General features: G+C 33.9%; 1 protein-coding gene across 6 annotated transcripts in view; it reads left to right on the top strand.

The window, feature by feature from the left end:
* The window catches only part of PTBP2 (polypyrimidine tract binding protein 2), a 55,433-nt gene that overhangs the window by 16,373 nt on the left and 26,577 nt on the right, over window positions 1-12,483 (top strand). For 3 of the 6 annotated variants that reach the window (XM_074152842.1, XM_074152841.1, XM_074152840.1), the window contains exons 1-2: window positions 10,396-10,569; window positions 11,004-11,147. In XM_074152842.1, coding sequence (XP_074008943.1) covers window positions 10,438-10,569; window positions 11,004-11,147 — 276 coding nt within the window. In that variant the 5' untranslated portion in view covers window positions 10,396-10,437. Of the gene's footprint in view, window positions 1-10,395; window positions 10,570-11,003; window positions 11,148-11,848; window positions 11,852-12,483 lie in introns of those variants that run through there. The other 3 variants (XM_074152838.1, XM_074152837.1, XM_074152839.1) reach the window with 2 other exon arrangements.

Raw genomic sequence — 12,483 nt, 5'->3', positions numbered from 1 at the left:
TCTCCACATTTTATACAAGTAAGACCTCTTGATATGTCTCTGGGCATCCAGAACCATACATAACTTTTCAGAAATGGTCTTATTAGCAAACAACAGTGGTCTAAGTAGTGGCCTGGTTCCTGTAGTATCAGTTTCCTGTTGTAAAAGTTTGCATATTAATTGTGTAATGTATACAGGAGGTTGGTGGAAAAATAATCCTAAACAAACAAAAAACTCTAAGCTGAATGCAGTATTGTAATTCAAGTCATTCTTTGTAGAGATCAGTGGAAAGGAAACTAGTTTCGTTTGGGTTTTTCTGTTTGTTTTAAAGCAGTTTCTTGGGATTGTGTTCAATTTCTCTTCTGCCTGCCTGCCTTTGTTAAATAGCATAAAAAAAAAAAACCTGTAGTGTAGGCTAAATCCACAATTCACTGTTATTTCTGAATATATCCTCCCATGGCTCTTTCTTGTGTGCCTGGAAGTACTTTTTCCAGACTTGCACAGTTTACAAGTTCAGATTGTAGATTGAAGAGTAATTAGATCTGAGATGGAAACCCATGTTAATTTTTCTGTACCCCTCTCCTGAAGCCAAATGAGTTCAGATATTCTTTATGTACAAATTAATGTCCTCCTTTTGCTTCAGTTCTGTAGTTACTTTTCTCTTTAGAAGAATTTAAAACTTTTCTGAACAGAGTTTTTTTTGCTGTAGCCAAGGTAGTGATGAATCTTCGGATTTTCTGGGGTGTAAGAGTAAGAGAATCTATAATTATTGATTAAGTTCTTTGTAAAGGAGATACAGAGGAGGCCAACTGCTGCAATGTAACTCCTAAAACTAATACTTGCCTTTTCATTCTTAGAGTTTGGAAGTGTCATGATTTTATGAGATCTGGTCATTGTTTTCTGGAGTACATAGAAACCTATTCTGGTTTTGACCTTGGTATTTCCAACATCTGATCCTATGGTATTTTTCCAAACAGATGCCTAGATGAACAGAAGAAAGAGACAGTTTGTCTTTGTAAGACTCTGAGCCTTATTGGTAAAAGTATACACAATGAAAAAAACAGTTGTCACTAACAGTACCTTAGCAGGCCTAAACTTCGAGCAAAAACTTGTGAATCACAGCCTCATTTCTTCCTAAATCTTTTCTGTAGAAATATAAACCTAAGCCAAATTGCCTAAGTTGACCAAAAAAAAATGACCTTTTCATGGAAATGGGTGGTTTTGGTAGAACTGGGGGCTATATCTTTAGGGGTAAGAGTGAAGATGAGATTTTTTAAAATGTTCATCCTACCCTTTTATCATGGTAACAGTTCCATTGGGGTTTCTTGGTATTCAGCTGCCATTCATTTAGAATGCTTTACTACTTTAATGCTTTTATGAATACTCTTGCTCTAATTCCCTTTCTTAGTCAGAGAAAGGCATGAAAAAATGCATGCTTTGTCTGCTCTACAGGGAGTCTTAGATATGAAACCCTCCCTATCTTTTTGTGAAAGAAACATGCAAAATTGTAGGACAAACATTTGATTTGCATTCCTATTGGTTATTTGAACCATTGGTAATTTGATAAACAATACAGAATTAAGGAAAATGCTAGCACGTTGGACTGTTGTCCAAAGGACATTGCTCAAAATACAAAGCCTGATCTTGAGCATTTTCTAAACATCTTTGTCATCAGTATTCATCTTCAAGACAGTACAGATGAAATTAACAGTATGTTATATTAGCATTTACTAAAGTCAGGTTACTATCTTAAGTACTTTGTCTTTAGTGAAAGAACAGCCTTAAAGGAAAGTTAGACTTGGATAATTGAGGATGACTTTGGTGTGAGTTACTTTGCCGCTTAATTCTTACCCCTTGTATCTCCTGTTTTGGACGTCATTTAGTTACTGTCCTTATTGTTGTGGAATTTTGTTTCATTTAAGCACTTCTATTTAAATGTACAGGGTTGTGTGGTTTTTTTTTTTTTTTCTGAGTTAGTTTATGAGCAGTGTAGGAGAACATGATTCTGTAAGCATTGAGGGAAGAATCCCATCTACTATACTTGATCAGAATTTGTTGCAAGGGAAGATAGCTTGTAAGGTTCCAGGTCAGCAAATATCTAAGGTTTTCTAAGAAGTTCTCTTTTTTGATGTTAGATGTTCCAAGTTTGAGCTTTTTAGTACCAGCTGCCCCTGATAATGAAGTTGTATTGTCAGAACCACAGGACTTGCACTACTGCTTGAACTACTATTAGTGTGGTGTTCAGTTTTTCTGAAAAAGTCCATTATTTTTTATCATAATCTTGCTTTGTTCCAGTTTCTTTGGAGAGTATAACCCTCTCATAAAGAGCTGTGATTTTTTTTTTTTTTTTTTTTTTTTTGTGTTGAAGCACAGCAGACAGTGACTAGAAAGGCAGTTTAGGTAAACCAAAATATGGTTTGGTAACAGGATTCTGGAAAACCAGAGCTGAAGCCAGGATATTTAAAATTTTTTTGGACTCTGAATGTTTTTAAAGACAGTAGTTATGCACATTGTAAATTATTGTATGTAAATAACTTATTTCTGTATGTTCAGTAAATATGCAACTGCAGTTGGTTATTCTGCGGCTTTTAAATCTAAAGGAAAAAACAGTCACTTTAAGAACTAGAAAAGGCATTTCCTCAGTGATGGGTTACTTTTATTCCAGGCTTCTTGTGAGGCTTTTTTCTTTTCAGGTGGAGAACTGCTTAATGGAAGTTTTAAGAACAATTATGTGTATAAAGATGCTCATGCCATGAACTGTATTGCTGAAATCCATGCAAAAAAAAAATTTAAAATGTTTAAAGGCTGTAGATAAAAAGTGAAAGATGTTGGTGAAAGTTTAATGAAAATTGGCTTATCAAAGACAAGGGATTGAAGCAGAAGAATTGGCAGGTTTTTACTGTAGCTGCAAGCAATGTCATTGTTCACGTTTGTGTGTTCAAGTTCAATCAGTAAAAACGTCTCAAAAATCATTTTGCAACTGAGCTCACCAAACTCATGGAGCTTTAAACGAAACTATTAATCTTGATCTTGTTTTTACTTCATTAGCAGGGAACGTTAGCAGCGACTTTGGTAGGTAATTCATTGTATTAACAGAATACTTAGCACTGAGGCATACAAGCTAATAATATTTCAAGTGCTGTGTTTAACTTGGGGAATAAACATAGATGTGCTGGTTTTGATGTCACATTAAGTAAAATTGGTTATTAGTTAACATTAATGATGCCTAAACATAGGTAATTTACTTCTGAAGTTTGCAAATTGATTACAATTAATAGTAATTGGAAAGATTCGAAGTACAGCACATGTGATTGGAAAGTATAATAATTCAATATTAGACTATAATTTACCTTTTTCTACAGATTTACATGGGCATGTGAATGTGGGTTAACTAAATTTTAATGCTCTGAATGCCTGAACAATATATCTTTTTGTAAATTAGGAAACTTAAAAAAACAAACAAACAAACAAAAAAACCCACAAAAACAAACAAACAAAAAAAACCCAAACCAACAAATGCCTCAAAACCCTCAGGATGGGAAAAATAAAATGTGGCCATTATTAACAACTTAGTTATTTTCTGTCTACATCACTGTGCCATGGTAATTCATTTTTGTTCCACTTCAGTTGCATTTAACTCTAGTCTTAGTATTTTTACGTATTTTAAGGGCCAATGTGAGGTACGTTAGTTCTAGACTGTGCAACATTGAACAGACACTATACCATATTGTAAGTTCATTGTAAGTCATAGTTACTCAGAAAACTTACTCAGGCCTCAGTGGGTTTTGAAATAAGGTGTAGCCTATGGGCAGATGTGCCAGTTCGTGTCCTTAGTTAAAAACTGTGTAGTTCACTTTTTAATTGCTTGACCATGTTTACTTGTTTAAGCTCAAATACCTGATAGGCAGTGTTCTTTGTACTGTAAGATAGTTCTATTATTGATTGATCAAGACTTTCCTTTGCACATGACCCATGTCCATGCTAAAAATCCACCTGTTGCTTCTGGTTAATGCTTTAGTTCCAGTGGTAAGACTTCCACAATATAATGGTTGCCTAGCAAGGCAAAGATAATGGGGAATAAAGTACTTCGAAGTACAAAATCTTGCAGAACACACTCCCCCCTCTCTCCAAGACCCAAAACAACAACAAAAAACCCCACCAACCAAACAAGTATAATTAACGCTGAACATGTAAGCATTAATTTTAAGGTTAACAAATGCAGACTTCAGAGAACTTCATGTTCTTCTTCATGTTTTTATCTTATTTTTGGGTGTAGTACCTCCTTTTTTGTTCTTTCTCTTAAACATATAAAATTGCAGATTTTATCTTTAGCTTGAACTTTTAAAGATGTCTGTATTAAAACAAAGGTCTTGTTGTTCTTGTTTTGGGAACATGTTAGCACGTGTGGAAAAGTTTGTTGTTGCATCAGACCAAAGGTCTCCTCTTCCTATATTCTGTCTATATATAGGTATATATATTTAAGGAAAGAACCTCAGAAACTAAACCACAATAGTCTCTGTTTTAACCTCCCAATTTGTGGTTGTCTGCAGTTTCCTTAGCTGGTTGTCTTATGCAGATGATGTGTTCAGTAGCTACTGCAACATTTAATCTTTCTGTCAGGTCATAATCCAGAATTGTAAATTTAGATATCTTCATAATTCCATTGCCTTTCTCTTGGTTAGATATTTCCTTTGTGGATATGTGTCCTATGTTCTACCTGTTGATAACATTAAATTTCATATATTTAGCTAACGTGAAAGAAGAAGTACTTTGTACATGAGCAACCACAACGAATAATGCTGTTAGTAAGCTGCTTGTCTTTAATTTATAAGCTGCTTGTATTGGATGATGAAATAAGTGTTTCAGGAAAGCCTAAGTATGTACATTATTTTTTTTTTAGTTGGTTGTTGGTGTGTACTCACAGTTATGAAACAGAGATTGACTCCTACAGAAAAGATTTATATTTATCGATTATTTTACTACTGCAAATATTATAATCAGCGTCTTGTGATAAATTTTTAGCATTTTTTTTTTCCACATCTTTCCAGGAAATAATACGTGAAAGCAACTTTTTACTGTATGCAGAATCTTTTCCCATAGCCGCATAGTTACATTTCTATATTAGGAGATTGTGTGAATATGAAAGAATGTTATTGTGAAGGGAAATCACACATCTAAAATAAAGGCTTCCTATATTTTCAAGGTAAATTATGTATTTTTGGCCTCAGAACACTTTGGGTGGTATTTATGTATCTCAAAAAAAAAAAAAAGATTGTCTGCAAAGAAGAACTCTCTAGAATGAAATCTGATTAAAATAGTTTTTCAAAAGTAGTTATCAGCAGGAAGTTATTCACTGTTTGCTAGGAGTTATACTGAACTTCAAGATCAGTTTTTCTGCAAAAAGCACTCGGGAGCATTGAATCTTCATAGCTTGAACAACTGAATGCCACAGACTTACAGTATGCCTTGTATACGTTGGTCTTTACTCTGTTGCTCATATGTACAGGTTTCTATTTCTGTATTTATTAAAATAGGAGTTTCTAACTAAAAATGCCAGGGACCCAAGTTGTTTAAATAATGACCATTTATAGGCTTTGTCAACTCTCAAACATTTAATTCCAACAACTTGATTTATGCTAAATTTAAGGAACCTGGAGAAACAGGAATGTGGCTTATGTACCAATTATGTTTAGACTGGAGAATCCTATTTAGATGGGAGAATAGTGCTTTGAATGAGATGAGATTTTGTTTAGAAATAGACAACTGATGTTATATAGAAACTCTTTTTTTTCCTTCTCCTTCATGAAGAGCCAAAGAGGACTTACATCAGTGCAGTAGCTGTTACAGAACAGGACTATTTTTGGTAGTCTGAATTGAAAATAATATTTAGAGTTAGAATTATGTTGTGTGAGGGGGTTTTTTTGTTTGTTTTGGTTTTGTTTTTTTTAAAATTTTTTATTTTTAAACTAGATATTTAAGGCTGTAACTTGATTAGTAAATGAACCAATACTAACGCTGTGTTTTAGTCATGCTTTTCTCACGGTGATTTTTAAATTTTTTTCCCCAGTGTAGATATTGTAGCATTATGCTCTTCAGTGCATCTTTTTATTTGTTAAAGTGTTAGCAGCAAGAGGTTTGAATTGATCATGCTTTTCAAGTTTGGTGAGAGCCAAACTACCTTATGAAATAACTTCTTGCCAATAAGCTTCCAGTTTAATAGCAGTTCCCCAGCAGTAATTATTAGTTGGCTTGTGAGATTTCTCCCTCCAACATCCCTATGCCACCTCCCCGAGTTTTCTGCAATTTTGTCTTTCTCTTAATGCATAGGGAAGGATCTTTCGGGTTGCTTGTTTATCTCCATAGACTCCATTTCTACAGCAAGACAATGTTATTCTTTTAGAACCTTGCTCTTCTTGACTTAGCTTTAACCTTTACAGACACTGATTATGCTGTTAAAAAACGAACTTCATTCTCTAACGAATTTTAACAGAAGCGTTGAATTCACCTTTCAGTGGCTCTGACCAAGTTGTGATCCCATGTTTTGAGCATTGTGGTTATCTCTTCTCAAATGCAGTTTAATGATGTGTCTCCAGCTGAGAAGTACCACTTAAAATGGCAAAAGTTATGGGAAAGGTTTCATACAGTGCCAAAAACTCTTTAATTGTTTTAAAAGCTAAATTTTATTTGTTCCACAAATAATCAATGTTGTGTTAATTTCTTCTGCCTTCATAAAATCCAGTGCTAAATGTTTTGGGGTAAATTTTACTTTAAGAAGGTGGCCTTATGAATGCTACCAGTCAGCTTTCATTGTGCAAGGTATGCTTCTGCCAGTAAGTAAGAAAAGGCTTTGTCAGGGTTACTTGCCCTACTGCTGGAATCTTTGGGCATTTACACACATTGGGAATGTTTGTTTTCAGTCCGCTCATCCTGTGTCCGTCTCGCCTGTCCTTTCATTTTTCTGATTGCCATACTTTCTGTAGTGCATAATTCTGTATCTTTTTCTGTATATTATTTTAATGTATTTATATATCTACTTTTTCACTTAAACTTTTTAGTGCAGGCACTTGTCAATATCGCTCTTTTTTTACAGTAAGTAAAAGTTTAAAGAATAGTTTGGTATATGTTTAGTTTGTTAGCTCAAAAAATAAAATTGTATGAGAGATTTGTATACACAAGTCTAAGCTATTAACTGCACTTCAGGAAAAGATATATATATAGTACAACAAAATATTTCTTTTAAACTTTCTCTTTAAACCCACTGCAGCAAAAGTTGAAAAACTGTGTAAAATGGAAACATTAGAAATGCTAATAGATGGAAAAAACATTTATTCAGGTAATACAAAAATTATTAGAGGACCATTTCTTTGCAAATACATATATGTGAGTGATTATATGCCAGCAATACTTCTACTAGTAACACTGGGATCACCTAATCCAAACACAAGATATAGTTTTAAAAAAACAAAAAAAAAATCTTGGACATTATGCTATGGAAAAGTCAGTATGTCAAAGTTATATGTTGAAAGACGCACAGAAGACAGAACAGCTCTGTAAGTACTGATCTGAGCATTCATGGTATGTACTTTTCTGGTGATGTAAAATAGACAGCGATTTCTTAGCAGTTTCAGAAAATCTTAGTTTAAAAACTTTCTTTTCACTTTCCTATTTATTAATGTTTTATATTTAATTTTTGAAACTTGTAATGAATTAAAATTAGTTAGAAAGCTTAAGTATGAAATGCATTGCAAATCTAGTTTCAGTATTACTGTAATTCTTTTATTCTTTACAAGTTTCTCAGTAATGTGTTGTAATGTGTCTGTCACTACAATGTTTTCTAGGTTTGGTTTTTTTTTTTAGAGATTTAAGTTGAGAAGTAGGGAAGGTTATAATGAGCTTCAGGTGAAAAATAAAAGTACTTTTTTATGAACTTTGTCTGTCTGTCACTTTGAGGATAAAGTGCTATATTATATGATTTTGAACAGGTGAAATTCTAGCTTCCTGGAAGCCCAGTCTCACCAGGTTTTTCAAAATGATATGGGTTGGAGCCTTGTGTAGACTAAGGATGGTCTTCAGATCCTAGTTCAGTGTGTATTATTGAAATTTTACTCTTCTGTGTTTCATCAAAGTTTGTCTTCTGTGCAGCAGACCAAAATAAAATACATACAATTGCATGGATTTGACCCCTTCTAGCATTGTCAGTTAGAGATACTGCTAGCTGAATTTTGATCACTTCCAATGTCTTTCGGTTTTTGTTGTTTTGTTGGAAAAGACTTAGTGTTCTGCAGTGCAAGGTCTTTTTAAAAAGCTCAGTCCTGGAATTTATTTCTTTTTTGTGGGGTGGGAGGGTGGGGATAGTTAAGGGATGACCTGCCTCTAAGGCATACTATTTTTAACTCAGAGAATATCTTGAATTTTAGATTAAGCTAAATCTAAAGATAATAGCTGAATAAAAACACACAAATTCGAATGAAGAGGTTTAGCTGTTAGAAAAAGATATAAGGGAGTAATGGAAACAGTTCCCCATGTATAGATTTATCCTTTTTCCAATAATTCTTGTAATGGAAATATGGAGAGTGACGACCTTCTTGAAAAAGTAAAAGGTATGTTTGTGAGTTTGCTCAGAGGCAAGTTTGCCAATTTTCCTAATAGCATTGAAAAGGTAGTTAAATGTCATACCTGGTTTGGCTTTTCATATCCAGCTCTGCAGCGTGGAAGTTCTTGACTTGTAAAAATAAGAGTCCATTTCATCCTGTTTTTTTAATCTTGAGTAAGTTGGCTTGGTTTAGGCAAACTGAGTTAAGGACTTGACTACGATTTAGGCATACCCTAAGCAAAACTTCCTGTGCTCAAGTTGGTCATAAACAAATGCAATATTTTTATGCAGGGAATCAGGTGTAAATGATTTTCCTGGCACAAATTCAGAATTATATTCTGTAGTTACAGCTGAGTGATAATGGAGAACTTCTTTATTCTCTTCCCTCTGGAAATCGCAGCCATCAACTTTCTTATGAAGAAACAGCTTTTGGAGCATTTAACATACATAAATGCTTCCTGTTGATTTCCCCTTGCTCCTTTCTTCTTTCTACTTTTTTACTGGGTAAATAAAAGTAGTGTTGTTCTTAATTATTTTTTTTTAATCCTTTTTGGTATTAGCCCTCAACCCATGAATTTGAATCCTAATAATTACAAATATTTTTCTACTAGTCAAAATTTGTGTGTTTTTTGGAAATACTAGGTAGCTATTAAACTGCTCTTCTAACGTGAAATCAGAGGCTGAATAGCTCTCAAACTGACTTGCATGTTTTATAGCCAGAAGTAGAAAAAAGTAATTCTGGACACTTGCTATCTAAATGCATTCTGATTTCCAGCATTGATTGTTTTATTAATATGCATAATCTTATGACAGTGTTCTTTAGCTCTTGACTCTTTCTGATGCTTACTCCACTGTAGGCAGTGGTTATATTAACTTTTAACCAAAATTAACTTTTAACCAAACTTACTAATTTTTTTTCTGGCCACCTTTCCAAAGCAAGACTTCTTCCATCCAACTGGCTAGCTCTTTATTGTGTATGTTCAAGAAAAAGGAACTCAAGCTGGAATTTTTCTGGAATTCTGTACAAAAATTCTGGACAATATTCTGAACAGTATCTTTCTGGTGCTTTATGCAGTGATGTTAATGTTTCCCTGCTTCTGCTAGGAAAATCTTGCCTGGTTCTTCTTCCCCACCTCCTGCCCTTGCCCCATGTTGGCTGCATCACGTTTGGTTTTTCCTTTTCTGTGAATGATCCTGTAGTTCATAATGGACATTTTTGTACTTGTTCCTTAAATTCTGAGGTTATGGGTTTCAGTAGACTTTTGTGATGTCAGTCCTCTGGGTCATCGCCTTTCTCCAGTGTGATCCTTCTCAGTATTAGTAATGCTTCCTGTCCTGCTTTGATACTTTTCTACTTTTTGTGCTGGTTCCTTAGTGCAAACAATCCTTAAAACTTCTCTGTAGGAACTCTTCTGTTAACTATTCACCATTTTTCTCCTTTCAAAAAAATTCTGGATAACCTCTAATTGTTTTGGTGGTTTTGTTATGTACCTTAGGGTTCTTACGTGATCTCTCCTGAGTCATAATTAATATTTTTACATGGTATTATGTGAGATACTTCACTGAAAGTGAGATGAAATGGATTTGCTGTGGATTTTGACTTTTTTAGAAAATGAGTTATCACAGAGAGCTATTGAATTAGTCTGGACTGTTCATCCACCTGCCATGAAATTACATAACATTTGTCTCTTCATCAATTTGTTCTGAACCCTTGAATTTTATTTAGATCAGACTTTAAAATTATCTCATAATTAAAAGCATTGTTCAATAAAGCACTAATAATATCAGTAAACTTTTCAAATAGAGTCTGAATATGTCTTTCAGCCAATGGTAATGACAACAAGAAATTCAAAGGTGATGATAAAATGGATGGGGCTCCTTCTCGTGTTCTTCATATCAGGAAATTGCCTGGGGAAGTGACAGAAACAGAAGTTATTGCTTTAGGTTTACCTTTTGGTAAGGTAACCAACATCCTGATGCTGAAAGGGAAAAATCAGGTAATTTTTTGCTTTCCATTTTTTAGTGTGCTTACTGTCTAACTTAAAAATATGCTTATAAAATGCTATTGAAATAACTCATATAACAGTAAGTATTTAAAAAAAAAAAAGCTTTTTGTTCCTTTATTTTTTTTATGAACTTTGAGTAAAAATGTTTTGGGAATGGGGGATGGTTGGCAGCTACATAAAGCAAAAGGTTAACTGTGAGATAAGTGTTTAGTCCTGCAACTTCACAGGTGAATTTTTTGAGATGAAGTAGCTTAGCAAATAAAGTTGGTATGTAGAGAGTGACATCTTCTGAAGACTGATGTTTGTTAAAATGTGTTATCGAACCTTTTAAGTGTTTTTTAAAACCTCTTTAATTGTTTTTTACATGCTGCTAATGTGAAGATTATCTTCTTCATAAATACTGAAAACTAACTGTTTAATTACAGGCGTTTTTGGAACTTGCTACAGAAGAAGCAGCTATAACTATGGTTAATTACTACTCTGCTGTGACACCTCATCTTCGTAACCAACCTATCTATATCCAATATTCCAATCACAAAGAGCTAAAGACTGACAACACACTTAACCAGGTATATTTACTGTTATGTAGTATTACAAATGCAGACAGTAGAAAATGAGGCATGGCATGTATTCTTGGCTCATGTGACATGTTTAAATCATTTGGTTTTGCCCATATTCTAACACTACTGTAGTCTTTCCAATGATCATTCCATTTTGTGACATTGAAGGGGATTTGTTTTCTGTGTGATCTTTCCATTTCAATGAATTTTCTTAATGTTTCCTTAATGTAAAAAGATTCTGAAGTGTCTCCTGACTTCAATTTTTTTGATAAAATAAGTTTTCATCTTAGTTGAGAGACTGGAGGATGAAAAAAATGAACTTTCTAATTCTGGCACCTGTGATTCTAATGTCGATTTGAATTTCCCTAGTGATAATGAATAATGCCAATGCCTACGTTTCAGTGCTTTGAATGATCTCTCTGGTAACACTGGTAACCTAACTTATGTGATCTGCTGTTCCTGGAGAAGAATACCTTCATGATCACAGTGGAGACAAATGTACTTAATAACAAAAAAAATTTGCTTTTGCCTCTGCAGAACCTATTTCACAATAAATATAGATGCATATGTCTGTTCTTAGTAGAACAGGAAAATATGCAAAAGTAACGTGGTGACTATCGTGTATGAATTATAGGGCCGGGGGGAAGAGGCATCAACTCACAAGTCAGATGATTATTTTAAGGTTAATTTCTTACATAATGTTATAAAAGGCAGTGTAAGTACCAAGTTACAGTTTTTGTTATTTGTGTCCCATCTTAGGTAAGTTATGCAAATAGTAAAATTATAGCTGTTACCTTTAAAATGAGTTTAAGGGTAATTTGTTAAAGATGTCTTGGTTCAGATCAAGTACAGTGTTGATTTTTCCTGTTGATCTTTCTAAACATTCTGGTTCCTTAGAATCTTCTGATAGTTTGTCTGCTAAAGGTACTTTTTAAAAATTGAGATTCCTCCTCCCCACCCATCCTCAATGTTGGCGATAACAAAAAATAAATAACTTCATTTACTTTGTAAAAAGAGAATAGACCGTGAATTCTGTCTGCACAAATCATGTATGGACATACTCCTGAAGGAGCTTTCTCTTACGTTGTCCTCTGGCTTCTGTGGATATACTTGTTTCAAACTTCACGTGCCCACCTTTTCAACATACAGGATGTATGGAATTTTCACCAGCTTTTATGCCACCGTATGCATTAGTACCCAATTTTAACATATACCTAGCCTTTCGGGTCTCAGTTTCTTTAATTTAGAATGAAATAATAGCAATTGTTACTTGGCAGTAACTTTTCTGTAACTAGTATCTCATGAGACATTCTATAAAACACAAGAAGGTTGGATATACTTTTTT

The sequence above is a fragment of the Numenius arquata genome, chromosome 8 (assembly GCF_964106895.1).
Source record: "Numenius arquata chromosome 8, bNumArq3.hap1.1, whole genome shotgun sequence".
Lineage (NCBI taxonomy): Eukaryota > Metazoa > Chordata > Aves > Charadriiformes > Scolopacidae > Numenius > Numenius arquata.
Note: the sequence above shows the minus strand (reverse complement) of the source record. Positions and strands in the feature narration are given on the sequence as shown.